The sequence below is a fragment of the Solanum stenotomum genome, chromosome 4 (genome assembly GCF_019186545.1).
Source record: "Solanum stenotomum isolate F172 chromosome 4, ASM1918654v1, whole genome shotgun sequence".
Taxonomy (NCBI): domain Eukaryota; kingdom Viridiplantae; phylum Streptophyta; class Magnoliopsida; order Solanales; family Solanaceae; genus Solanum; species Solanum stenotomum.
Window position 1 is genome coordinate 6,868,994 of NC_064285.1, and position 25,887 is coordinate 6,894,880.

At 33.0% G+C, this 25,887-nt stretch overlaps 2 protein-coding genes across 3 annotated transcripts in view; one reads left to right on the plus strand and one right to left on the minus strand.

Moving 5' to 3' along the window:
• Nucleotides 1-25,887, minus strand: part of LOC125861830 (uncharacterized protein C119.09c-like) — a 436,566-nt gene that overhangs the window by 80,022 nt on the left and 330,657 nt on the right. The gene's annotated exons all lie outside the window — the stretch shown is intronic.
• On the plus strand, nucleotides 15,513-25,211 carry LOC125861813 (V-type proton ATPase catalytic subunit A). The gene is made up of 20 exons (XM_049541689.1): nucleotides 15,513-15,757; nucleotides 16,473-16,599; nucleotides 16,798-16,853; nucleotides 16,951-17,007; nucleotides 17,124-17,235; nucleotides 17,336-17,373; nucleotides 17,505-17,606; nucleotides 18,286-18,342; nucleotides 18,447-18,518; nucleotides 18,607-18,708; nucleotides 18,824-18,886; nucleotides 18,965-19,097; nucleotides 19,570-19,676; nucleotides 20,346-20,540; nucleotides 20,617-20,703; nucleotides 20,829-20,933; nucleotides 23,910-24,007; nucleotides 24,093-24,171; nucleotides 24,410-24,498; nucleotides 24,686-25,211. The coding sequence occupies exons 1-20, from the start codon at nucleotides 15,680-15,682 to the stop codon at nucleotides 24,798-24,800; spliced, it is 1,872 nt and encodes a 623-aa protein (XP_049397646.1). The 5' UTR covers nucleotides 15,513-15,679; the 3' UTR covers nucleotides 24,801-25,211.

Below are 25,887 nucleotides of genomic sequence, written 5' to 3' on the forward strand. Positions count from 1 at the left end.
TTTAATGAGGTTGTTTACTCCCTCCTCCTTCTCATTTTATGCGATATTTTTCAAATTTCGAAATTTAAACAAGTTTATCTTTGATCGTAAATTTTTCATAGATCTTTTAAACATTTTGAATTATCAATTATTGTGACTTATAGTATTTTTTACGTAGATATACATTTTATTTCAAAAAAATTGAAAATTCAATGCGCAAATTTTCGATCGAACTTAAATTGTTTGACTCTCGAAAAATGAAAAGTGTCACATAAATTGAGACAGGAGGAGTATAAAAATTGAAGTCGTCTAAGGGAGATTGAACTTTTTTTTTTTACCCTCCCTAGGAACTCCCACCCCTTTTGATCCCTTGGTGACTCGAACGCACAACCTTCGGGTTGGAAGTGAGGGGTGTTTATCATCCGAGCAACTCCCTCTCTTCAGGGAGATTGAACTAGTTTTGAACAAGAATTACATTTTTATACAAGGGAGGTATTATGTATATAGATATATAAAAATGTATAATCGTGTATAATAGATATTTATATACTTACATACACTATTATACAATACTTTACACTCTTATATTACACTTGATTTCGTCTTTAATTTTTCCTTGCGCCTCTTCTCGAATTACGTATTAATTTTTCATATTATTTCTTTTGTCATCCATAAAAAACGTCAATTTTTTCAATAATTTAATAAATTTATTAATGTTTTCCCAAATAAACAATGCATGTATACGAGACGTATACCAAAGGTGAAAGGTCTTATTGGATTCACCAACATGTACTATCTTTTTTATATGAATTATAAAGTTATTTCTTGTACATTCTATTTGTTTCTTTTTTATATTATAACTTAGTTTTTGTTGGATAAAATGAAAGGTAGAACCAATGAGGATGGATAAGCAAAATCATGACCAAAAATTCAGAGACAATATGAAGTGGCAAACAGACTCATATGTGATAGATAGGTGGCAGCAAATATACCACTATATTGTAATCCTTTTTGTCTGAAAATTGGAATATACTATTCAGTATTATTCTTATACATCGTAAATTATAGCATTAATACAATGCATTATTAAATTCTAATACACCCTATCCATTTATAGAATAACACAACAAACCGTCAATAAAAAATTATGTCAGCATAATCAATCTCAACATAATTAATTCTTATATTTTAATAAACCTTATTCAGTATTAATACACACGCTTTGAGATAGACATATATTTTATTAGGCATCAAAGACACCAAAATTATTTGGGTGTTGGTTCAATCGTCGCACTGAGTTCGAATTTCATTTACCACTTTTCTTGTTCTTTTCTTTTTTTCATTTTTATCTATGAAACTTAAAATATATATTTTCGTTTTTATCTTCGACCTTGCAACCTAATGGTGTAAATAAAGTTTAAATCACCACTCCACAAAGCAATTTTTTTCTAATAGAGTCATTTAATTCATATTTATATGTCAGTACATTAATTTTATATTTAATAAAATTATCATAAGAATTGACATTGAATAACATGTTTTAACTAACATGCATCAACCGTTGATGATTTCATCATTGAGAAATGGGAACACATCAAGGTTGAATGAATTTAAATCGAAGCAAAATTAGTGAAAAGGTAGACAACTCTATGAATTTAATAACTTGTTGTATGTTTTGCTATATGTTAATGTCTAAGTTTATGCTATACTGTTCGTCGTACTGTGATAATATCGAATATGTTCTATTTTGTGAGACTTTACACCTTTTTGAGAATTTGATTGTGAAAAATATTATTCCACATGTTGGTTGGTTATACGTAAATGCATGTGTTTGGCACGACCGAAAGTGTTTTTTCAAGAATATAATTGAGTTTCTTATTTATTTTAATTTATTTATATTTGATATATAAGAAAAAAATATTATTCTAACGGTATATAATCTAGACAAATATTATTTTAGATGAAAGACTGAAAGTAGGGTAGAGGTGAGGGATTGGGGGTGTCGAAGGGTGAAAATGACACAATTAATATAAAATGTCATCACTTGTTGAACTTGTTTACCTAATTACATTAGAAAGAAATTGAAAATGTTTTCCTTCCTACTGAACATGTCACTACCCGAGTCTACACCCTGGATGTGACTGACACTTGAGAACCATTGTTGGTCCCCAAGCGAACCCTAATCCTGGCTGACTACAAGCGGAAGACTAACTCAAGCATACAAAGCTTAAAACTGAATAAAATCAATAACTCAAATACAAAGCTTTAACTCAAAAGATTAACTCTAAATAAAAATAATATATTCAACTCGCCATAAAATAGGCAACTTAAGTCTTTAAAACATTTAACAACATAAATGTACAGACTTCTGAAACTTTACTGTCTATTTATGAATGCTCTAACTGACAAAGATGGAAGTCGGGACAAGACCCATGACATCCTAACAACTAATATAACTGAAAGTACAAGTGGAACCCTCCGAAAGTAAGGAGGCTCACCATAGCTAACTCGAACTGCATGTGGTATCAACGAAGAGCCTGTTGATGATCTTGAATACCTGTATATGCATCATGAAACGATCCAGGCCAAATGACTCAGTACGTAGAATGTACATGCATGTAAGGAGAATTCTAATGCATAACATAAGTTTGAACTAGTGGAATATAAGCATACTTAACTCTTTTCAACTCACTCAACTCAACTCAAAGAAACATAGTTCAACTCAGTTTAGAGAAAATAGGGCTCAACTCAATGATAAGATATTTAACTCAGTGAAATAAGGCTCAACTCAGCAATAAGATACTCAACTTTGGGTACTCAACTCTAGATACTCAACTCAATATAAAGCAACAATACAAATGCAATATATGGAAAGCTTTTTAAAACAGTAGAAAGCAACTCAATGTATTAAAAAATACAACAGTAACTCAGTTTGTATGCAATGATACATTATAAACTCTGCTTGTATATGAAAATACAAGGTAAACTCTGTGTTTATAAAAATACAAAATATCTCTGTAGGAGTTTCTCTAACCGACAGCCATCACTATGAGCTATGTGATGATACAACGTCTTGCCTCACGCAATCATGGCCGTCATATACCTTGTCGGGGGTATAGAACCTACTACTAAGTGGATCCACTAGTCTATGCTAAAAAGCATTAAGGAATCATCTAAAAAGTATGACCCTTTTCTACCTATATTGGCTACACGATTTATGGAGACTTTGAATTATCTGAATAAACTCATCCCCATATCGATGCTCAATACTACTCCCAAAATGTAACTTGCTCATATGTTTAAAAACATAACTCTTTCTGTGGTTTGAGATAATTACTCAAAACTAGCTCAAAGGCTCTCTTGAAAATTGGTATTTTCTCTCTTACTTAATTGTGAAAACATTTACTCTTTGAAATACTTAGTTCCCATATACTCTTTTGAAGAAAATAAACTTCACTTTTACTCTTACTCTACTCAGTGCTCAAGTCTTTAAAACAATATGTAAAAAGACTTCTTAAAATAGGGTTCATGTCGAATTATGGACGTGAAAGACTCAATTCAAGGTTTTCCATAACCATAGATTAACTCAATACTCGAGACTCAACAACTCAGAAATCAAGAACTTCAATGGTAATACTCGTTTCAAAAATGCTCGACTGAGAGAGTTCATACGAAATTATGGGAATGAACTACTCAACTCAAGGACTCAAAGATACTTCTCATCTCAAGGACTCAAAGATACTTCTCATCTCAAGACTGTTCGACTTATAGGGTTCATGCAGAGTTATGGGCATGAACTACTCAACTCAAGGACTTCATGGGTAATATGTAATAGTCCCATTATTAGGAATAAAATCTAAAAGGGTTAGGAACTCAATACTAAAGACTTTGAACTTGAAGATACTACTCCTCTCTAAGATACTCCACTTATGGAGTTAATGTGGAATTTATGGGCATGAACGACTCGACTCAAGGGTCTAAATAACAATATGGAATTCATGTATACAACTCTTCTCATTCTCATACCTACTCGCTCAAAATTTAGTTCAAATCGATAGTTAATCTCAAAAGATTCACAATGTGAATTATGAATTCAAGAGTTATAGTTCATGATATGAAGGGTCTCGTGATGATAAAGTAGACTCATGAATACATTATCCTCACTCCATGCTCACTTACTTCAGTCTTGAAACAAGTTATTAGAAATTGTAGAAGACTCCTCAAAAAGACTCAAAAGACATTTTCTTAAAATGTTCGGAAGAACTCTCAAAACTTAACTCTTAACTCTACCTTGAATTTAAATTATGAATTATGAATTCAAGGTTATGATTCATGTTTTGAATGATTTTTAGGTGTTTAGAAGTAGTTTAGAGTGATTATAATCAAGGGAGTGAAGGTACACTTAAAAGGGACTCAAACGGGACAACCGATGGAAAAGAAGTTGGGGCAGGCGGCCTTGGCGCATTTCTGGCGCGGGGTACCTGCCCCTAGGGTTCAGAGACATGATATTGGTGCACTGCTGGCGTGCCACGCCAGCCCTTATGGCGCATCTGTGGCGCATCGCGCCACCATTCCCCCAGACAATTTCGATGAATTTCGTCTCTCGTTTTCTGATCCTAAATCGCTTTTAATCAATTTCTTTTCTCAAGTTTTCCTTAGATTCAATTACCCAACCTAAGTACACACTAATCTACTCAAAACAAAATACTCAAATCACTAACTTTCATCTCAAGAATTCATCAAAACCCCAACAAAACAAGATTTAGAAAGAACTTCAAAAACACTTAACTAGAACTTAAATCTTTCAATATTTATGGACGAATTTCAAATTTGAAAATCATGTTTGGTGTGTGGGTGAATGAACTCAACACTATGGAAACTTACATACCTCTTAGGGATTAAACCCATGGCGAAAATCTGCAACAAAATGCAAGAATCTCGATGAATGCTTTGATCTTCTCCTCTTTTCTCTTTTTTTCTCTTCTTGAACTCTCAACTAAAACCCTAGGCGTATATTAGGATTATAAAACTGAACCTAATCAGATTAGACTCCTAAAACCTTACTAAAAATGAATCAAATCTGATTGGGTAAGGAAAAGACCAAAAGACCCCTCACTATTTTTGGGTAACTTTTCTTATGTGGACAACCTGACTTCAAAAGGGCATATCGCACTCGTTTAAACTCGAAACTTAGCAAATTTGGCGGCGTTGGAAAGATAATTCAAATACCTTTCATTTGATATCTTATGGGCTATCTAACGCATTTTGTACTGAAGGTTATGGTCGTTTGAAGTTGACCCAAAACTTAAAAGGACTAAGGAATGACTTGAATGAATTCTCTTTTGTTCTTCTTGGAACTGAAGGTGTTACATCTAATGACCTTAACACTTAAGAAATTTTTAATTCCTTGGTAAAAACTTACTCACTACGAAGGATGGTTTAGGTCTAAGCTCAAAAATTTTCTGGGGTGTTACAGAACACACTCGTACTCTCATCAATTTCTTAACTATTTCACCCATTTCTTCATCTAAGAAACTTCCCTGCGAAATCAACTAGTACCACCGCGAAATCAACTTTGAAACCCAACAGCAAAATGAGGGTAAATCTGTGAAACCCTAGAGCGAAAATGAGGAGAAATGGGTGAAATCATATCTTAATAGAAATGAGGGGAAAACTAGTAATGAGAAATGGGTGAAATTGTATCTTAAGAGAAATGAGGGGAAATTAGTAATTAGGGATCTTATTAGTCTATGTGGAGGTGGGAGTTGTTTGGTGCTTATGTGGCGTCCACATGGCACTTAACATACTTCTGTTAATTAGAAGGGTAAGAATGACCCAATACTTTGACGGGAAGGGTACTTTTGAGCCGAAATATAGTTTAAGGGTAAATGTGAGCTATTTTCGATAGTTTAAGGATATTTTTGAGCCTTTTCCGTAGTTTAAAACATACACAAGAAAGCAAATGGTCTTTAATATTGGATTAAGTTAGTATTAAAAAAATCAAGTTATATGTAAAGTGAATTATGTTTTTATTTTTCATATTACTCCATCCGTTTCAAAAAGAATGACCTAGTTTGACTTGAAACGAAGTTTAAGAAATAAAGAAAAATTTTTAATTTTGTGATTTTAAATTAAGTTATGTCAAATGTATCAAAATGTCCTTTAATATTGTGGTCTTAAACATGCCACGTGAAAAATTGAAGTTAAAGTGTTGTAAAAAAAGAAAAGGAGTCATTTTTTTTTAAACAGACTAAAAAAAAAGCTAGGCCATTCTTTTTTAAATGGGGAGAGTATTTCTTTTGTCATCCATAGTTCTTTTTTTGGAAAAAAAAAAGTCAATTTTTTCAATAAATTAATAAATTTATTAATGTTTTCCCAAATAAACAGTGCATGTATACGAGACGTATACCAAAGGTGAAAGGTCTTCTTGGATTCACCAACATGTGTATTTATTTCTTGTACATTCTATTTGTTTCTTTTTTATACTATAATTTAGTTTTTATTGGAAAAAAGGTAGAACCAATGAGGATGGATAAGCAAAATCATGACCAAGAATTGAGAGACAATATGAAGTGGCAAACAGACTCATGTGTGATATGTGGTAGCAAATATACCACTATATTGTAATCCTTTTTGTCTGAAAATTGGAATATATTATTCAGTATTATTCTTATACATCCTAAATTATAGCATTAGTAATACAATGTATTATTAAATTCTAATACACCCTATTCATTTAGAACAACACAACAAATCGATAAAAATTATATCAGCATAATCAATCTCAATATTATTAATTCTTATATTTTAATATACATTATTCAGTATTATTTTTATATACCCTACTTAGCAACGCAAAAGAAATAAAAGAGGCCTAAATAATAAATAATTAATTAATTTTGTAATTTTATCACTTCTGGATAATTCATACATGTGCACGTTTGATGTGGACTAGTAAGTTGGTGATTCATTGTCTCAAATGTTTTTTTTTTTCATTTTCCTTGTAGCTTATGTGTATTAATTAATAATTGAATGGTAGATAAATCTAAAAATACTTTCTAATATATTTTTCAAATATTGTTTTTAAATATGTAAATTTTATTTTAGAAGTATAGTAAAAGATTTATATCTGAATTCACAGCAAACATTAGTTAGTTTGACTCTCGTACTTCAATTAAAATATTAATCAGTTTGACTCTCGTACTTCAAATTAAGCAGAAAAATTGAAACAACAAACCAAAATATATAATGTTTGGCTAACTATAATTCACTGTCCACTAGTCTCACGTGTTAATTTAGCTATTATTCATTTGACTATCTATTGACTATTAAGAACACCAGTAAAATATATTATTTAGATTATTTGAGCTACTATGAGGGAATTAATGTCCAATTTTAATTATTGAAAGTAAAGCTTAATTTTGGTATCATCTTTTAAGTATTTGATTGCCTTAATATTATTTTGTGCAAATATCTATTTTTTTTTAAAAAAAAATTGCATATTGAAAATAGCAGTATAATTTTGTTTTGTTGTCTTATAAAATGATAGATGCTTGCCTTGCCATTTTCTTTATAATTTCTTTCCTTTTTATTTCTTATGATGTGAAATTGAATTTGGAACCAACAAGGATTGTGATAGAGTGGTAAGTACTTATTCATTTTTAACTAAGAGGTTTAGGGTTCGAGTTCCATATCCAGGATTCGAATTCCCTTGAATATGGAATCGTATTTGTTAGAGAGTGTCACCGGAATGAAAAAACAAAAAATAATAATTAAATTTGGGGAACCATTAACAGGTTTTAATTTACGAATTTGGCATCCAACATACCCATATTCCAGGCTATAAAATTTATATTTCATAACAGTAAAATCTTCTATAAATCATTTTATACTACTTCCTTTTCCGGCTAAATAATTTTCATTAGTTCTACATCGATTTCGTGTTGCATTCTTTATTTTTTGGGTTCTATGTCAATTTTGTTATTAGATCTAAATATTAATTAATATTTGGGGGTTTTCTATCGATATTTTGAAGATAAGGATCTAAAAAAACATCGAAGCTTATTTGAACTTTTTTTCAATTTGTGATTTGTCTCGATTGGATGATATTGATTTTTATTTGAAACGTCTTTAAGGAACTTGAATGTAGATTTTGGAGATGACTTGAATTAGATTTGAGCTAAATTTCTATAAAAATTTGAGGTTTAAGATGACTTCGTATATGTATTCCGTTGTATGTATCTCATGTATATTCTCATGTATACTAGTATATATAGAGGAGCGGCTCAATAAAATAGAAGATCTAAAGTCAATTTAAAAAAAAAGAAATACTACCTTAGAGTCGTTAAAATGGGTTTATCCCATGGGGTCGACCCAACTCAACCTGTTATTGGGAAAGGATTGGTATAGATTTTTCAAACCCATTTAAAACTAGGGTTTATAAGCCTAGCTCATATAAGTCATTGTCCTTGATTGGGGCCGGCCCATGGGTCAAAACTATTTATTTAAAGGTAATTTACAGAAAACTCACTAGTGTATGATATAATTACTTAGATGCACACTATGCTGTAATATTACTAATTTTATCAAATTTTGGTGCGTCTAGATACATGGACTCAAAATTTGGTTTAATTTGTTCTAGATATACTATTCAAGTGGATTCACATGTATCTAGGATACATAGATAAATCTCACACGCTCGCCTTCCTCCAATTTCACTCGTCACTCTCTTATCTCGCTCGCGTATCTAGGATACAATACCAGAACATGTATCTCGTGTATCTTGTATCCTGGATACATGCTAATCAACTATATTGTTTGCTACTGTTATTGAAACAATACCATTACTTGTTATATTTGATTTGAAAATCTTTTTATTTTCTTGATGTTATTGAATTTTAAGTTTGAAAAGAAAAAAAAAGGCTAGCCCATTCCTGCCTGCATGCCTTCTAGGATTGGGTTGGGCTGAGTATTTCAGGCCCTTCCAAATGAAGGGCCAGCCAGCCCTAACCCATCAAATTTCTTGGCCCACGAGGCTTGGGCCGGATGGGGCTGGACTGACCCTTTCAACTTTGTTTAATTTGTTTTCTATTTTTACGTTTATGGAACTTTATTCACTTGTCTTTTGTTTTCCTTCATAAAGATTTGCAGCTTCAATCACTGTTTAAACTTGGCTTCAAACACTCCTTAAAATTGGGGTAAGTAAATTATTATTCATTATAAATTTAGACTAAAGGCTTATTAACTTAAACTATCACTTTTCTCTTCTTCTTTTTTTTTTTTTAATTTCTATAATTAGTTACTTCCATGAAAACTAATATCGGAATATAAATACATATAATGTCGGTTTGATGTTGAAAAGGTGATGCTATTGTGAAATTATTGCAAGTTGTACCCATAAACTTCTTATCATTTCTTTCATATTTTTCTTATTAATTATATGTTTTAGAAAATAAATCTTCAGAAACTAGCATTCATAATTCTAAATCATTTTTTTTTTGTATCGGTAAGGTGAGATTCTTTTTGTGTTGAGGAGGAAGTAGTGTGCAATTCGGATTGAGTCGGGGCTTTAATGTGGACTTCGAATATCGGACGGACAAAAAAATGTTGAGAAAAATAATTTGGCTGTTTCAAGTACTCGTAATCTCAGGAAAGCATATATTCTGACACACAAATTTGTCTGTTCATTAATGTAGAAATAAGACCAGTGGCTTGTCGCCTTTTGTATAAATTGAGTCCTAAAGAACTAATCTATAATTAGTGAGAGTAAAGTTATTAATAAAAATATTAAAAATAGAAGTAAATTTATATTTCATAAGTTGAGCTTAAATGAAAAAAAGAGAATTCGCATAGCCGACAAAGCTTGTTTGGATCGAGGGTTAGTTGTAGTAGCAAGTAAACTTAAGATATAATGAAATTCAATATCGTTCCTATAATTATAGTAAAAATCGAAATTAATAAATTATTTTTTTTTCAAAAAATAATAGCTTTTTGCAGCGACACGTTCTCTTGAAACAAAACTAAACAAAACTACTAACAGACGTATCAGATGAAGTAGTATGAGAGGTCTGATAAGGAAAAGAGGTTGACAGTGTGGAGAATGAATAGGATAAAGGGGGGGACTGACAGAAATACCTGATCATGATGTTACAGGTACATCACATTAGGGATGGTAAAATCTGTTTGAGAAGATTGATTGGGTATGAAATTATTCTGTGAGAAAAGAGAACAAAATTGGAAATAGTTGTGGTATTGATGGCTATGTGATACCATGTGATGAGATCTACGTAAGAGCCTTCTGTATTATATATAATGTTATACATAGTGCAATGTATCAAGTAGAGTAGGACTCTGATAAGAGTACAAACTTATGTAAACAAGCACTCTTAGAGTACGTGTAAGACTAAAAGTATTCAACATATTCTATATGCGTTAATAGCAACAACTCCGGTGAAGCAGCGACGATGAAGCGAATAACAACCAATGTTGCTGCTCCGAACAAGGTTCCAATCAAAGATTGGGTCGAATCGAAGTATTGAAGTTTCGGTTTGCTGAAGCCGGATCTATTTAGATCCGTCCGGGTTCGTTCCTATTTTATTATTATCTATCTTCTAACAATTTCATACATTTACCTAGGTGTCCAGTATAGAAATCGGTTTTTGCATGCTTATTGTATATGGAAGTTATTTCGGCTTAAAAGTTAACTACTCTTCGTGATTTTCTGATCTTATGAGTTGAGCCCTTTGTGATTTTCTGATTGTCTGAAACTGGTGTCCTAACGCGTCTTTAATTTGTTTTGTTAGGTGGTGACTTTTTTTAAAAAAATAAATCTAAAAAGGTGGTCAAATCGTTGCACAAAGCCTGTTTTGTGAAAAAATGTGGCGCGGCATAAATGCTACTTAATTACTTAAAATTTCTTTCTTCCCCTTTAATTTTCCTACTTCTATATTATTCTCATAAATTTTTAAACTACATAATATTATTATTATTTTCAATCGTTAGTATAATATTTCTTGTAGTACGAATAGTCATATATAAATTATTATACGTTACATAATACCACAAATGTTTATATCTTAGATAAGTTCTTATTGATTATAGTTTTGAAATTTTTTCATTTGAATCAATTGTTATACAAACTATCAAAATATCCTGGAAGTAGTAGAAATATTAAAAATAAAACTTAGACTTCACCTGATTAAATATATCAATTAGAATATCATTTTTACTTGTATATATTTCATATTACATTTAATTACAAAAATAGGTCTAAGTCATAATGATTGTTACACTTTAGAAAACATTCAAAGTTAAGACAATATCTTTTTAAATTTAATTATTTAATAATCTAAATAACTTGAGTTTGATATGTCTAAGAGATACCTCAAAGAATTGAAGACAATCTTACAAAGTTAATTTCAAAATATGATTGATTGAAATTAAAGTGAATAAGACATATTAAGAAGTAGAAACTGACTGCAAATTTAGTTGCCCACAACTTTTGATTATAACAATATCAACTACATTTGAGTAAAGTTTTAAAAATATGTGCATAGTGATTTGTAAAAGATTGACAACAAACTATTAAGATAATTTCAATCAATAAACAATAAATACATAAATATTTATATTTTGGAAAATTATCTAACTACACAACCTTTTTTTTCATATTTTCTAAAATTTTCTACCATTTCAAAATATTACAAAAATCCTTCTTTTCATATTTTTTCTCTCCTTTTCCAGATACATCACTCACAATCCTCCAACCCAACGCTTTTTGTTGCTATTTTCACGTCTAAAATCACTCTCATGTATTAACAGTTACCTCCATCACTCCATTTTTGAATTTCAAATCTATTCTCTCCAGTTCATCGATTTCAAGTTCCTAAAGAGGTAGAACTTTTTCTTCATCATTTTTTCTTTTCAATTCTTCAATTATCATTTTTTTATATAAAAAAAATTGTTTTTTCATCTACAATTTTTTAATACATATGGATTATGATCCTTTATTTAGTGTTGGGCTTTGCCAATTTGATTCTAAGGATGAATTTTTTTATGAAATATAGATCGAAACAACGAAATGATCCATTAATCATGAATAATTTGAGAACGGAGAAGTCGAAGAAGTATGCATGCTCGAGTTCTAGATCTATTGTTGAAAAACTCCCAAAAAAAGGAAAAAAGTTGGACATGTGATTACACGACCATCACTATCAAATATACAACTTTGCAATGTATCTCGTTTATTTTGATTCTTAAATTAGTCTTTGTTAGTGTTATCACTGATTTGATACATCACTGCTACAATAGCCTCTATTTTATGTAATATATCATGTTCATATTTAATGTATTGATACAAACTCTAAATTCTAATGTTGTTGAATCTTCAATTAGTGTTTATCATGTTCAATATAAATGTACTTGATACATAAACACTACCTAATGTATCATTTACATGTATCAAGTTATATAATGTATCTTCAATCTTAATACATAAATCATAATATTTTATAACTGGAGTACTGTGTATTAGATCCAACAATAGGTATATTATACATATCAATGTCAATCATTGTGTAACAAATTAATTGATATGTACATGATACATAACATATATCAAATTCAATAGGTTTCAAACTTTATTACATGTATCATATGCGTATCAACTGATCACCACTGTGTTATGTATCACACACACAAAAAAATATGTTATTTGTAAGCATAATTTATGAGATTTTAATTGGATTTCTCATTNNCCCCCCCCCCCCCCCCCTTTTTAGTGTAACAGTTTGATACATAATTTATCACCATTAATGTATTCGGATATGGAGTTATGTATTCGGATTGTGTAAAAATTAAGAGATTATTGTAATTATAAAAAGAGTAGGAATAAGATGTAATTCACTCCTTACACTATGAAATTTATGTAAGTTATACTTATATTTTGATATGTTGTCATTGAATAATTTTGAGGCTTTTTTTTTAGGGGCCCAAAGCTTTTGCTTCAATGACTTTAGGATTGAGCCACCCCTACTAGTATATTTCATAGTGTTATATGTATCATGTATACTTATATGTATCCATGAAAATCTTATGTGTTATACGTCATATACATCGTAATATATACAATACATAGTAGCGTCCATGTCATAAATGCGTCTTCAAATGGCTTCATCCCTCAAGCACATGCATAAGAGGTAACAAAAAGGCCTCATTCATGCAACACTTTATCACTAAACAAGCAAACATCAACATGTGTGTCTAATTATATTTACTAGGTTTATGAGTGTCTAGTGTATATAATCAGGTTAAATTCACATTAATCCAATAAAAAGAAAGTAAGATAAAAGCATGAAGTTTTTGCACCGGTTACCTTTAAAATTGATTGGTGTTTACTTTTTACCCCTTATATTTCAGGTGCTTAATTTTTGCCCTTGTTTATTTTAATGAAAATTTATGGAGCAAATTACTTTTACCTATTTAAATTTGCCCCCCTCTATAAAAGTTTTGTAATATTTATATAAAAAAAATTATCTTCCAAAGTTAAATTTTTGCTAAGCTCGATATAAGTTTTGTAGAATTAAGTTATGCAACATAAATTATGTAGCATTTTTAGAATTTGTTGTTGTCTTTGGTAATTGAAGTTGTGCTTTTGAGAACATATGTTCTTTGATCTTTTTTAGAGAAAAAAATATTTGGTAACTAGTGTGGTATGGTAGAGTATATATGGGGTTTGTATGTAGTAGTTTTTATTTTTTATTTTTTTTATATAAAACTATGGTATGTCCTTCCGACACAAATTGTGTAACATTTATAGAGTCTTTTACCTTATTTGATTGAACATGATTTACTTCGTTGGATATAAGTTCTCTGGAAATTAAATTATGCGATATATTGAAGTTTAATACTTTTGGGGCATATATATATTTTATTTTATTTTGAGTTGAATAATGTGTTAGTGTTTTGTGAATTTTGATGTGTTTTTTGACCATTTTTGTGTTGAGTTTTGAAAGTTATTCTAGCAAAAACACATGTTTTAAAAGTTCTTTAGAAACTGACGGTCCGACATGACATGTGGAATATTATGATACAAAAATATAAGCTTATGTTCCATAAAAAAAGATGTTTGTTATTTCATGTATCATATGTATCTTCGTCCATTTTTTTCACTTAAAGTGTTGAAAAGCAAATTGAAGAAGCATTGGACTTGTAACTATCCATGCCTAATTGTCGAGGTATTGTTCGATTCAATTTAACGTTTGGGCCTCAAAATCCAGTGCCTCGTAGGTTTGCCCCCTTGAACACTAATTTTAAAAAAAGTGTTTCTACAATTAATCAATGAACTCACCTTTCTATGAATCAAATATTTTTCCTTTATTTTGATGTGAAATTTTCGTAGGCAAATTTTAAAGTGAACTCCTTTTCAAGTTTTGCTATTAACGATCCATGAGTTGCAATATTTTTCTTAGGAGCTCAACATCTTCACTAAGACTTGTCCCGCCATCATAGTAAGAGAGGTACCAACTTTGATACGATATATTACGACTCGTGCTCAATTACCAAGGTATAGTCTGCTCTGCCTAACCTTTGGGGCATCACAACTTTATCCCTTTGGACTTTAAAATAATAAGCACCTCAATAGTTGAAGTCCTAATCCTTTTATAAGGCCCTTAATATTTCCATTCATTGAACTATGGAGTTGGATCAAGTCAAGTTTTAAGCAAAATTCTTTTTGAGTTCATTCATAGAAGTCGTGACTATTACATTAATTCACCATCCCTTATAGACTCAACATCATTGCTAAGGAGTAGAAATAGCACCAACTAGCCTTACGATCCTATTTATACTTTAAAGTTAGTTAATTAAATCATTTAAAGTTTAACCAAATTTGTAACACTTCAAACCTCTCTTCCTCCTCATTCTTTTCCTTAAAAGGTCTGAAGATTTAAATTACTGAAGTCTTTAAGTTTGAACTATCAATCAAAACTTAAAACCTTTAATTATGAAATTAGGCATTGATAAGCCTAACTCTAAACTTAGGCTTTGTTATAACATAACTTCTTGAACTACATTCAATCATGTATGCAATTCAGGTCTAATAGCTAATTTAAATTTCATACTCGAAAATTTAAAATTTGATTATAAAGATTCTTTAACTAGGACTCCTAAAATGCCTATTTGTGGACTTTAATTCTGATAAAATTTGCCCTATCATCATACTAGAAGGGATACGAGGTACTCCTAGTAAACCATACAAACCCAAGTGTAAGTAGTGTTCACTCAAATCCAAACCTTTGAGTTCTCACAATTTTATTTATTCTAACTAATTTAACTAAAAAAATATCTCGATCGTAAAATGGAAATATCGCCACGTGTAATAATCTTCTTAGTCCTTTAAAAATAAAAACAAAAACCACATTACACATGTAAGGACCAGATTCACATTCACCATAGTAGATCTACACAGAGGCGGAACGTGTCTAGATGTATTTGGATCCATAGAAATTGAAGTCAAACACGTGAGTTACTGCCTTGCTCTTTCTATCACTAAAAAAGAAGGTGCCCTCACTTATCAATTATTGCTAATTTCTCCTCATTCTCTCTCTTTCTTCTTCCTGCTGCCATTTCTCACTTTGTGTGAGATTTTCGATCGCCAGTGATCGGATCTTTGTATTCAGATTGTTAACATCACTCTACCACAATGCCGTCGATCGTTGGAGGTCCGATGACTACATTTGAGGATTCCGAGAAGGAAAGCGAGTATGGATACGTCAGAAAGGTATAATTGATTCTCCTTTAGATCTGCACCTCTTTTGTTGTTCCAGTTTATTTTTCTTATCCTTCGTATAGTGTTCTCCTTCAGATCGATGAAGTCGTATCCTTAGATCCTTTTGTTTATTAGTGCACTTTGGATTAGTATGCTATTGACTTTGAGATCTACTTTATTCTCGTTAATTGGATCGAATTGGATATGTTTGGATCAGTGTCACTTTACTTACCTGATGATTCATTCAGCCGTAATTTTCCAATTGTGTTCTGGTATGAGACTCTTAGTTTGGTTGCATACTCTCATCTGTTTTTCTATAAAATTCGTATGGAGCTGTTTATGTTGAAGCTTTAGGAGTGGATCAGGGGTCAAACATCTGGCAGTTGATCATTTCCTTATGTTCTTCATTTTTCAACTTTGATTAGTGCTGTTCTCATTTGTCAGTTATTAGGACATTTGCTTTTGCTTTTGCCTTTGTTTGTATACAGATACTTGGTTTTTTCACTGCTTGCTACTCCCTTTGTGTGAAAATTATAGTTTTCATTATTAAGTGTGTTTTTACTTTTTCTTTTATACTGATTAAGATCATTGATTGCCAATGTCTTTGCTGGTTTTATTCTGTTCATTGTATAGTATCTGCTCACTCACCATGATTAAGTCTCCCTTTCTACTGTGAAAATGGCTATTAGTAGATCTTATGTGGTTGTCATTGTGTCTTCTGTAATAGGTGTCTGGACCAGTGGTTGTTGCTGATGGAATGGGGGGAGCTGCCATGTACGAACTAGTTCGTGTTGGACATGACAATCTCATTGGTGAAATTATTAGGTTGGAAGGAGATTCTGCTACAATTCAAGGTATATTGTTTGTGAATTTCTATATTCCTTTGCTAATTGCAACTGTCCCTGCAATATCTTATCTTCCCCACCCTCTTGTTCCATGCTTTTGCCTGTTCTTAAGTTTTTTGCGGAAGGGAGTACCAGCTTTAAAGTGCCATAATTTCATATGATTGAATCTAAAAGCAAGATTTCTCTGTTAAATTATCTTTCTTGCAGTTTATGAAGAAACAGCTGGTCTAATGGTGAATGATCCCGTGCTACGTACACACAAGGTAAAAATAATTCTTCTTTTGAACTTCGGTTGTTTTCTTTTAACTGTCAGTTAAAATTTTCAACGTTGCAATATTTGATGTTTTGTTCAAATAACAGCCTCTGTCAGTAGAGCTGGGTCCTGGAATATTAGGAAACATCTTCGATGGCATTCAGGTAATGATCTGACGATGTCCTTTACATTTTTAAAATCAATTCTTTATTCAAGTATTGTAAAATCAGAACCATGGCATCAACATGATATTTGTATGTTTTCTCCCTCAATAATGCAGAGGCCTCTGAAGACAATTGCAAAAAGGTCTGGTGATGTCTACATCCCTCGTGGTGTGTCTGTTCCGGCCCTGGACAAGGATATACTATGGGAATTTCAGCCTAAGAAAATAGGTATTTTGCAGCCTTTGGAATGACATTTTGGACTTTGAAATAATTACTCTGCTTTTCAATAGAAAAAAATTCTTTTCTTATTATCATATTGTGGTGCCAGGTGAGGGAGATCTCTTAACAGGTGGAGATTTGTATGCTGTAAGTTTGGATGAACTTTATTTGTTTTAAGTTATTTTGTGAAGTTTTTCCAGAATCATATTCCAGTATCCTTGTCCATGTTTTCAATTTCGCTGTATATCTGAGTATATTCGTGGATTTTCTTTTGGCAGACCGTCTTTGAGAACAGTTTAATGGAACATCGTGTTGCTCTTCCTCCTGATGCCATGGGAAAGATCACTTACATTGCTCCAGCTGGTCAATACTCTTTGAATGTATGTCAACAAATTAAGCTTTAAATAACTGTACACATTTGGTGTTACTATTCTTGTTGTCTCATTAAGCTTGTACTTTAGATCCACACCATCATTTCTACCTTTTGTAGTGCATAGTGATCTGAAGTAATTTTCTTATAAACTATGTTTTGACTCTTTTTTGAGCTGGTCCAACTTGAAATAATTTAGATGGCAATTAAGCACCTCCCTGGGTGTGTGAGACTATGCCACCAATTGGTCTGTATTTATTGTTTGGAAAGGAAAAGGATATCTACTCGTCAATCTCAAAAATAAAAGAAGGATAGCTACTCCATTCCCTGAACAGCAAACTTACGTCCTATATTGCACTTTTAGTGGCTCCAGTAGTAATGCCTTCTATTTTATCTGTATCCATTTTAAAACTTGGTCGCAAGTGTATGATTTGCTCAATGTACTATTCATTTTACATCTTTTAGCGTTTAAGACTTGTGTCTTGTAAAAAACATGTAGTTAAGATGTTTATTTCTTTGTTAAAAAGGAAGTTTCATTATTTATCAGAGAAAAAATGATTAGATTGCCATAGAGCCATGTTTTTCTAAATCAGAGGAGATCAAATAAGGCTTATATAAGATATAGCAAGCAATGCAATGAATATTATATCTGGAGACTTAATTTTTTTCTCTTCCCACTATGCTTGCAGGATACTGTTCTTGAGCTCGAGTTTCAAGGCGTCAAAAAGCAAGTGACTATGCTTCAGGTCAATAACTTCTAGTTACATGGAGTTCCATAGATATCTTTTGCTTTGTTCTTATCACGGTTTCAGCAATGGATACTGACATTAACTTGCTCACGTCTCTTTAGACTTGGCCTGTACGTTCTCCTAGACCCGTAGCATCAAAGTTAGCTGCTGATACCCCTCTTCTTACTGGACAGGTAAAATCATGCTTAGATATTAGGCCTCTTTTGGGGTTTCATGTGAGAATTTTAGACATATGTGCTTAATTGCTCTATTTCATGACAGCGTGTTCTTGATGCCCTATTCCCCTCAGTGCTTGGTGGTACTTGTGCCATACCTGGTGCATTTGGCTGTGGTAAGACAGTGATTAGTCAAGCCCTTTCCAAGGTAAGTCTCATATTTATTAACATTGGATTACCTAATTAATTTCAGTTACCCAAAATTAGAAATGATCCTGAAGAAGCTTATTAAGGATATTGTGTCGTGTTAATAATGAATGCAGTACTCTAACTCGGATACTGTCGTGTATGTTGGTTGTGGGGAACGAGGGAATGAAATGGCAGAGGTATGTAGTTTTTCCACTGTATTTGCGAGCGCTTTTAATTATTATCTTGAACTCATTGCAGAAGATACTTCTTTATAGGTACTTATGGATTTCCCTCAATTGACAATGACATTGCCTGATGGGCGTGAAGAGTCTGTCATGAAACGTACCACACTTGTCGCTAATACTTCAAACATGCCCGTGGCTGCTCGTGAGGCCTCGATCTATACAGGTTGGTACTTTCTTCACTCTCTAATATTCTTACTATGTCAGCACTCCTCGGAGTTATGCCATTTGGTCTTTATCTCATCATGTAATTTTTCTGTAGTATGGTAGATGCTTGTTGAGGGTGATTGACAATAGATGCTTGCTGTAAAATGTCTTTCCTCTCTTGCTCTTGATAAAATAAGAATGACAAATGGCCCCTAGAATAAGTATAATTGCTTAGCTTTAAAATTCTAGCTAACATAAGTCTATTTCCTCTTTGCTCCAGCACATGTTTATTTATACCCACTAAAAGGGTGTTTTACTTTTTGTTCGTTGTATGTTCATGTTCACATGGATGCTTTCTGCTGAGTGCTTCTTCCTATGCTTCCGAAATAAATGTCATCTTATATTCCATGATGCTTTTTTGTCTCTAAAAATAGCAAGCGCTTCTTGATAGACAAAGACAGTTCTTCAGCTTTTGTCATTATGGTTTTCAGGTATTACTATAGCAGAATACTTCAGAGACATGGGCTACAATGTCAGTATGATGGCAGATTCGACCTCTCGCTGGGCCGAAGCTTTACGTGAAATCTCAGGTCGATTGGTGAGTAGTCATTCTTTCTATTGCAAGAAGTTGAATAACCTCTTCATTCTTTTAGTTGCATCCGCAAAAATATTTTCCTGTTCTAGGCAACTGATACTTTAAGGTTCCTTTATCATTTTCTTGGTATTGTCAGTACCTGACTCGATATATTGTCCATCCCTTGCACAGACAGACATTTTAAACTAAAATCTGTGTGAAATCCAAATCTCGGTAAAATCACGCTGGAAAGCAGAACTGATTTTATTTTATATTAAAAATGAAACGGATTTGACTGCCTATTAGTGAAAATGTATCATTCATGCAGTCCTAAAGAGGTACTGGTAAGTGTTTGCTGACTTGCAGCTGATATTACAGGGTTAAAACTAATTTCTGCACATTTAGTAATTAATGTTTTAGTCCTATCTAGGGTGAGATTCTGATGAGCTTGCTCCTAAAGTAAGAAAAAATAATTTACTAATATCTTTAGTTTCTCAGCATATATGCCTTTTGACATGTGATCTGCTGCCCTGATAAGAGTCTATTTCAACCAATGTGGCAACTTGTGGGAATCTCCTGGATTGTGTAAAACCTTCATAGAGTAGAATAGTTTCACGTTACTACTTTGCAATTGTGGAGATATGCTGTTTTCGTAGTTTCTTTATATATGTTGATATTCTATGCACCTTTCAGGCAGAAATGCCTGCAGACAGTGGATATCCTGCTTATTTGGCAGCACGTTTGGCATCTTTCTATGAGCGTGCTGGTAAAGTTAAGTGTCTTGGTGGACCAGAGAGAACTGGTAGTGTGACAATTGTTGGTGCTGTTTCTCCTCCTGGAGGAGATTTTTCAGATCCTGTTACATCTGCAACTCTTGGTATTGTTCAGGTAAGCACAATCTTCATTAGTGGACTTTTTGTGGTTCCTGCCACTGCCAGCTTTCTCTAAGATCATTCTTTTACAGGTCTTCTGGGGTTTGGACAAGAAATTGGCTCAGAGGAAACACTTTCCCTCTGTAAATTGGCTTATTTCCTATTCAAAATACTCGGGGGTATGCTTTTTATGCACACTTATATGCTTATTTTGCAAATTTGAAGCTTATTTTTCGTCTTTTCCTGTTTCTGCTCATTGGCCAAAAACGGCTTCTCATTGACTTGACATTTTTTTTGTATTCAGGCACTCGAGTCCTTTTATGAGAAGTTTGATCCTGATTTTATTAACATAAGGACAAAAGCCCGTGAGGTGCTGCAGAGGGAGGATGACCTAAATGAAATTGTTCAAGTATGTGGTATTTTACCTTTTTCTGGAATTTTATTTGATAAAGTTGCCATATTTAATTCACCTAGGAGAAGGGGATGAAGGTGGGGTTGATGTAGCTCTACCTTTAGGCTTATTTTGTTTAAGGAGCTTTTTTCACTTGTATTTGGTCTAGCAATTGTTGATATGGACATAGATGTTTCCTTGCTCAAAGGCTATTTGCTAGCCTTTGTGCTCTCTGTCTTCCTTGTTCAGATTCCTTGAAGGTCAGACTTAGAAGTCATGTTGCAATGGAGGGAATTCATACTTAGAGGAATTGTGTTGTGCGGAAAAGAAATTGGTTATAGCTGGGTGAACATTGGTTCCGGAGTTAATGTCAGTTCTTCTAAATTTCCTAGTTTATTGACCTTTGCAACTTGGGGAAAGAAAATCCGAGCATTCAATTCAAAATATTAAGGATGGGTAGAGTGCCAATACATTATTAAACCCCTTTGGAGACCCTTGCACTGTTGCACAAATGATGACAAGCAAATGTACTTCTCAAACACCTTCCCACACGTGTAATCTGGTTCTTAGGTTTACACATGGACAAAATATTTCGTTTTTTTTCTTTGAGAAGATAAAGGGTAGACTTAATGTAGAGAGAAAGATCAGGCTCAACAAGCTGATGAACAGGTCTGGATATGAAAGGGGAGAGTAGGTTCAACACGCTAAGGAGTGAGCCTAGAGAGAAATTTGTGGTTTGATGGGCTTATTTGAGAGACAGGAAGCCCAGAGCGGCGCTCTGGGCTTTCTGTATTGAGAGAGAAGCCAAAACAATAGAACATGATGAAAGGAAGTTGTTTTTTATAAGGTAAAGTCTTATATAGAAGAGTGAACATCAAGAACATGCTGATATAGACAACCGAGTACATTAAAAGTACCTTTCACAGATTGTGAAGAGAGCTTATAAAATCAACCGTATTTTCTACTTCATCACTCTCATGTACATTTGCATCTTTCCCCAAAAAGAAAGTAAAGAAATATAATTTAACTTAAGACTAGATACATTTTCCTTTTTTTTTTTTTTTTAGAGTTTTTCCTTTCTATATAATCCATCAAATGCGAAGAAGTATTGGGGAAGTGATTAGAAGAAATATAATTTAACTTAAGACTAGATACATTTTCTTTTTTTTTTTTTAGAGTTTCTCCTTTCTATATAATCCACCAAATGCGAAGAAGTATTGGGGAAGTGATTAGACAGGACATGACACACTTGTAGCTTACTGATGATATGACCCTAGATAGGATATGGGTCAAGGATTAGGGTAGAAGGTTTGATTCTTCGACAACTAAATTAGTTCTATGATGTGTATATTTACAACAGAGATGAAACTGATGATTTGCTGGAAGTAAACACTACACAATGCCTGCATAGTTATAGCAAAAGGGAGATCTGTCAGTTTGTAACATCAACATGTTTGGCTTGTCTTTGCAGCAGCACAATTTTCCAGCCATTTTCAACTTTGGTGAAGTCTTCTTTCGTGCCCCTGCTGGTCCAAACTTAAAAGTCTAAAACCAGTCATTCAATTCCAAAGCATACCATATGTTGTGGTCTTACAAAATCAAAGTTTCAGTCTTAAAAAAGGAAATTAAGTTTATGTTTACAATCTGGCTAATATTAAAAGTCTAAAACAGTCCCTTTGCTCCTTTCCCATCCCCGTATGGGTTCTTCATTCCTTCACAAAATCCAGGCTTATTACTCACCAAAATCCATCAAGATTTAGTCATAGATGTGAAAGAACCTGTAAAAAAGAAGAAAAAATGTCAGCCATATATTGATACTGAAACACAGTACATCTTTATCACCTCCACAAGCTACAATATGGGAAAATAGATTAGAATTTTCACATCGTGAAGAAACTAAAAAGTCATCACAGAACCAATGAGTTTTGGATTTCTCATTAGAACTTAATTTTTAGATCTAAAACTCCAAGAGAAGTACTGTTGCCAACAAAAGAGAAACCAGAAAAACTTTAAAATTTAGCAAGAAACCAGAAAGTACCTGAGGCAACTTACAATTAGAAATCAAGAATGAGGGAATCCTTGAGCAAAAAAATTTGTCAGTTACAATTAACCTACGATGTAGGTCCTAGTCAAATTACGCACTCATAAATTCAAAATAATTTATAAGTACTAGTTAAGATACGAGCTAAATGTAGGGCAGAATCCGTGAATCAAAACATGATGAAGAACGTGCAACAACCTTTAGGCTGCCCTAATATACAAGAGGATAAAAAGGGTAGAAAACAAATCATAAGAGAGTATCTAACCTGAAATTAGCGATTTGAGATAGTCAGACTCAGATTAGATGGTGGTTGTTCGGCTATTCTTGTGTGGCTGTTCAGTGTTCTAGGAAGAAATGGTGGGCAAAAGAATCCTAATGAATTCTTTCTCAAAAGAATCCTAATGAATACCGAACGGTATTAGTAAATTTCACCGAATACTATATTTCAGAAATTTTACTCCGAATACCGTACTGAAAACCAAATTACCAAAATTATTTGTCCGGTTTGGTAATTCGTTTTTGGTGATATATGCCCAGCCCTAGCTTCACTATCTTTCCTTTCCCTACTTGATTTTATTATGCTTTACTTGAGCTGAGGGTCTATTGGAAACAATCTCTTTACCTTCACAAGGTAGGGGTAAGGTAGCGTACACACTACCCTCCCCGAACCCCACTTTTGTGATTATACTGGGTATGTCGTGTATATAAACCTTTAAATAGCCTCTAGAATTGCATTCTAGACCGTTGAGTGAACATCCCGTAGACCCCTTTTTTTTACCAACCTTGTAGAAGCTCCCGTGTCTCTCTTGGCATAGTAAACTTTAGACCCAAAATATTTAAAAACATGTCCCACAATTCTGTAGTAATCTTGCAATGCATAATAAGATGGTTTGCATCTTCTTACTTCTCTTCTCAGAGAGGGAATACACTAAATTGGATCTTGCCTTCTGCAGCTTGTCGGAAAGGATGCTTTAGCTGAAACAGATAAGATTACCTTGGAAACTGCAAAACTTTTAAGGGAGGACTACCTTGCACAAAATGCTTTTACGCCGTAAGTTGTATAAATCAATGGTGATGCCTTATTCTGGAAGGAATTGGATTGTCATGGACTCACTTTTTTTTTGGTCTTATGACAGATATGATAAGTTCTGCCCTTTCTACAAATCTGTTTGGATGTTGCGCAACATCATCCACTTCTATAACTTGGCCAACCAGGTAAGATAGTTTAGCATTCACTGCATTAAGATTTTCCTTCATACTGCATTCTTCTCATTCGTATAGATAATGGTATGTACTGATGATGATTGTTATTTTTATGCTCTTACATCTCCTTTTGTCACATTTAGTTAGATTCTAGGTAGCTTTTGAAACATTGTCACTTGAGACCAGTAAGTAGAGAAAATTGAATTTTGGGATTCCCTTGTAACATTTTCTGTTATAATCTTTTGCACAGGCCGTTGAACGAGGAGCTGGTATGGATGGACAGAAAATCACTTACACTCTCATTAAGCACCGTCTAGGAGATTTGTTCTACCGTTTGGTGTAAGTTACTGCCTAGATATGGACTTTGTACTACGATATCATGTTACATTGTCTAGCAAATATGTCCCCAATGCTGCAACCAGTAAAAAAATAAAAAAGATATCCCTATGCTGCCAGTTTAATACATTGCCTGTCCTTACCCCTTTTGACCATTCTTCCTGTTTTTTTACACCTCGATTTCTCACAGGTCCCAAAAGTTTGAGGATCCAGCTGAAGGAGAGGATGTTCTGGTGGGCAAGTTTCAGAAGCTTCACGATGATTTGGTTGCTGGTTTCCGCAACCTTGAGGACGAGACTCGATAATTGTGATTTGCTGAAATGTGCAGTTTTGTAGGGATCGACCAAATTCTTGAGAAGCAAATAATTCTGTGGTCTTCTACAATGTAAGAACACATCAAGTCAGTTGTGTGCAGTTTTCCACAATGGACGTCTGGATCCATGAAATTAAAATGGAAAAAAAGAATGTGTGTTTGCTCAGTAGTCTTTTGTATGGTTGCTGTATCTCTTTTTATCCAATAGCATGGCGAATGACCGGGTCATTTAGGTAATGTTATCTTTAGTTTTGAGTTTATCACGAGATTTGAAGAATAAAGCTGCGATTGTGAATTTATACCTAAGTGATATTACTTGGGTACAATGTTTGTTTGTTCTTTAATTTATTGAACGGATGTACAATAATTAATAATAAGGTCTTGAGGGTGCACCTCTCATGATGCTGGTCTCCATTTGATTTTCATTTTCCAGTCTACTGTTAGTTATTTCAACATCTCAGTTTAGACAATTGAAAGCATACACTTGCGACAATATCAAGTTCTATTTGGTGTTGATCTCCAAGCAACGTTCATCAAAGCTTAGTTTTATTGGGTGTAGATGTGCCAGCTAGGAGGTGTGAGCTTGGCCGAAGTTGGCTTGAAGAGGAGTAGAGGTAGGCTTAAGAAGTATCAGAGTGAGTTGATTAGGTAGAACATGATGCGTCTTCAGAGGGTAGAATTTTAATTAGTAGTCAGGTGTATTTTGTTCCCTTTAGCATTATTCTTTATTTCCCTTCTTATAGACTTGTATCACTATCTGTTGTGTTGGATTCTTTTTTCTTCATTGTTTGTTTAGTTGAGAGTCTTTCGAAAATAACCACTCTATCTTCCCAAAGGTAGGATAATGTTTATGTACACTATCTTTTTTAGACCTCATTAATGAAATTACATTGTATTTGTCGTTATTGTTCATCAAAGCTTAGGAGGCAACGACATTGAATAATGTAGTAGTCTCACTTAGTTTAGCTATGCATTTTAGCTCTATTGCCAGCCTAAGTTAGGTCATAAGTTTGAGTTGCGAAAGCAATCATTAATATTAATATTTATTTTAGGGTAGATTTTTATGTCACAATCTTTAG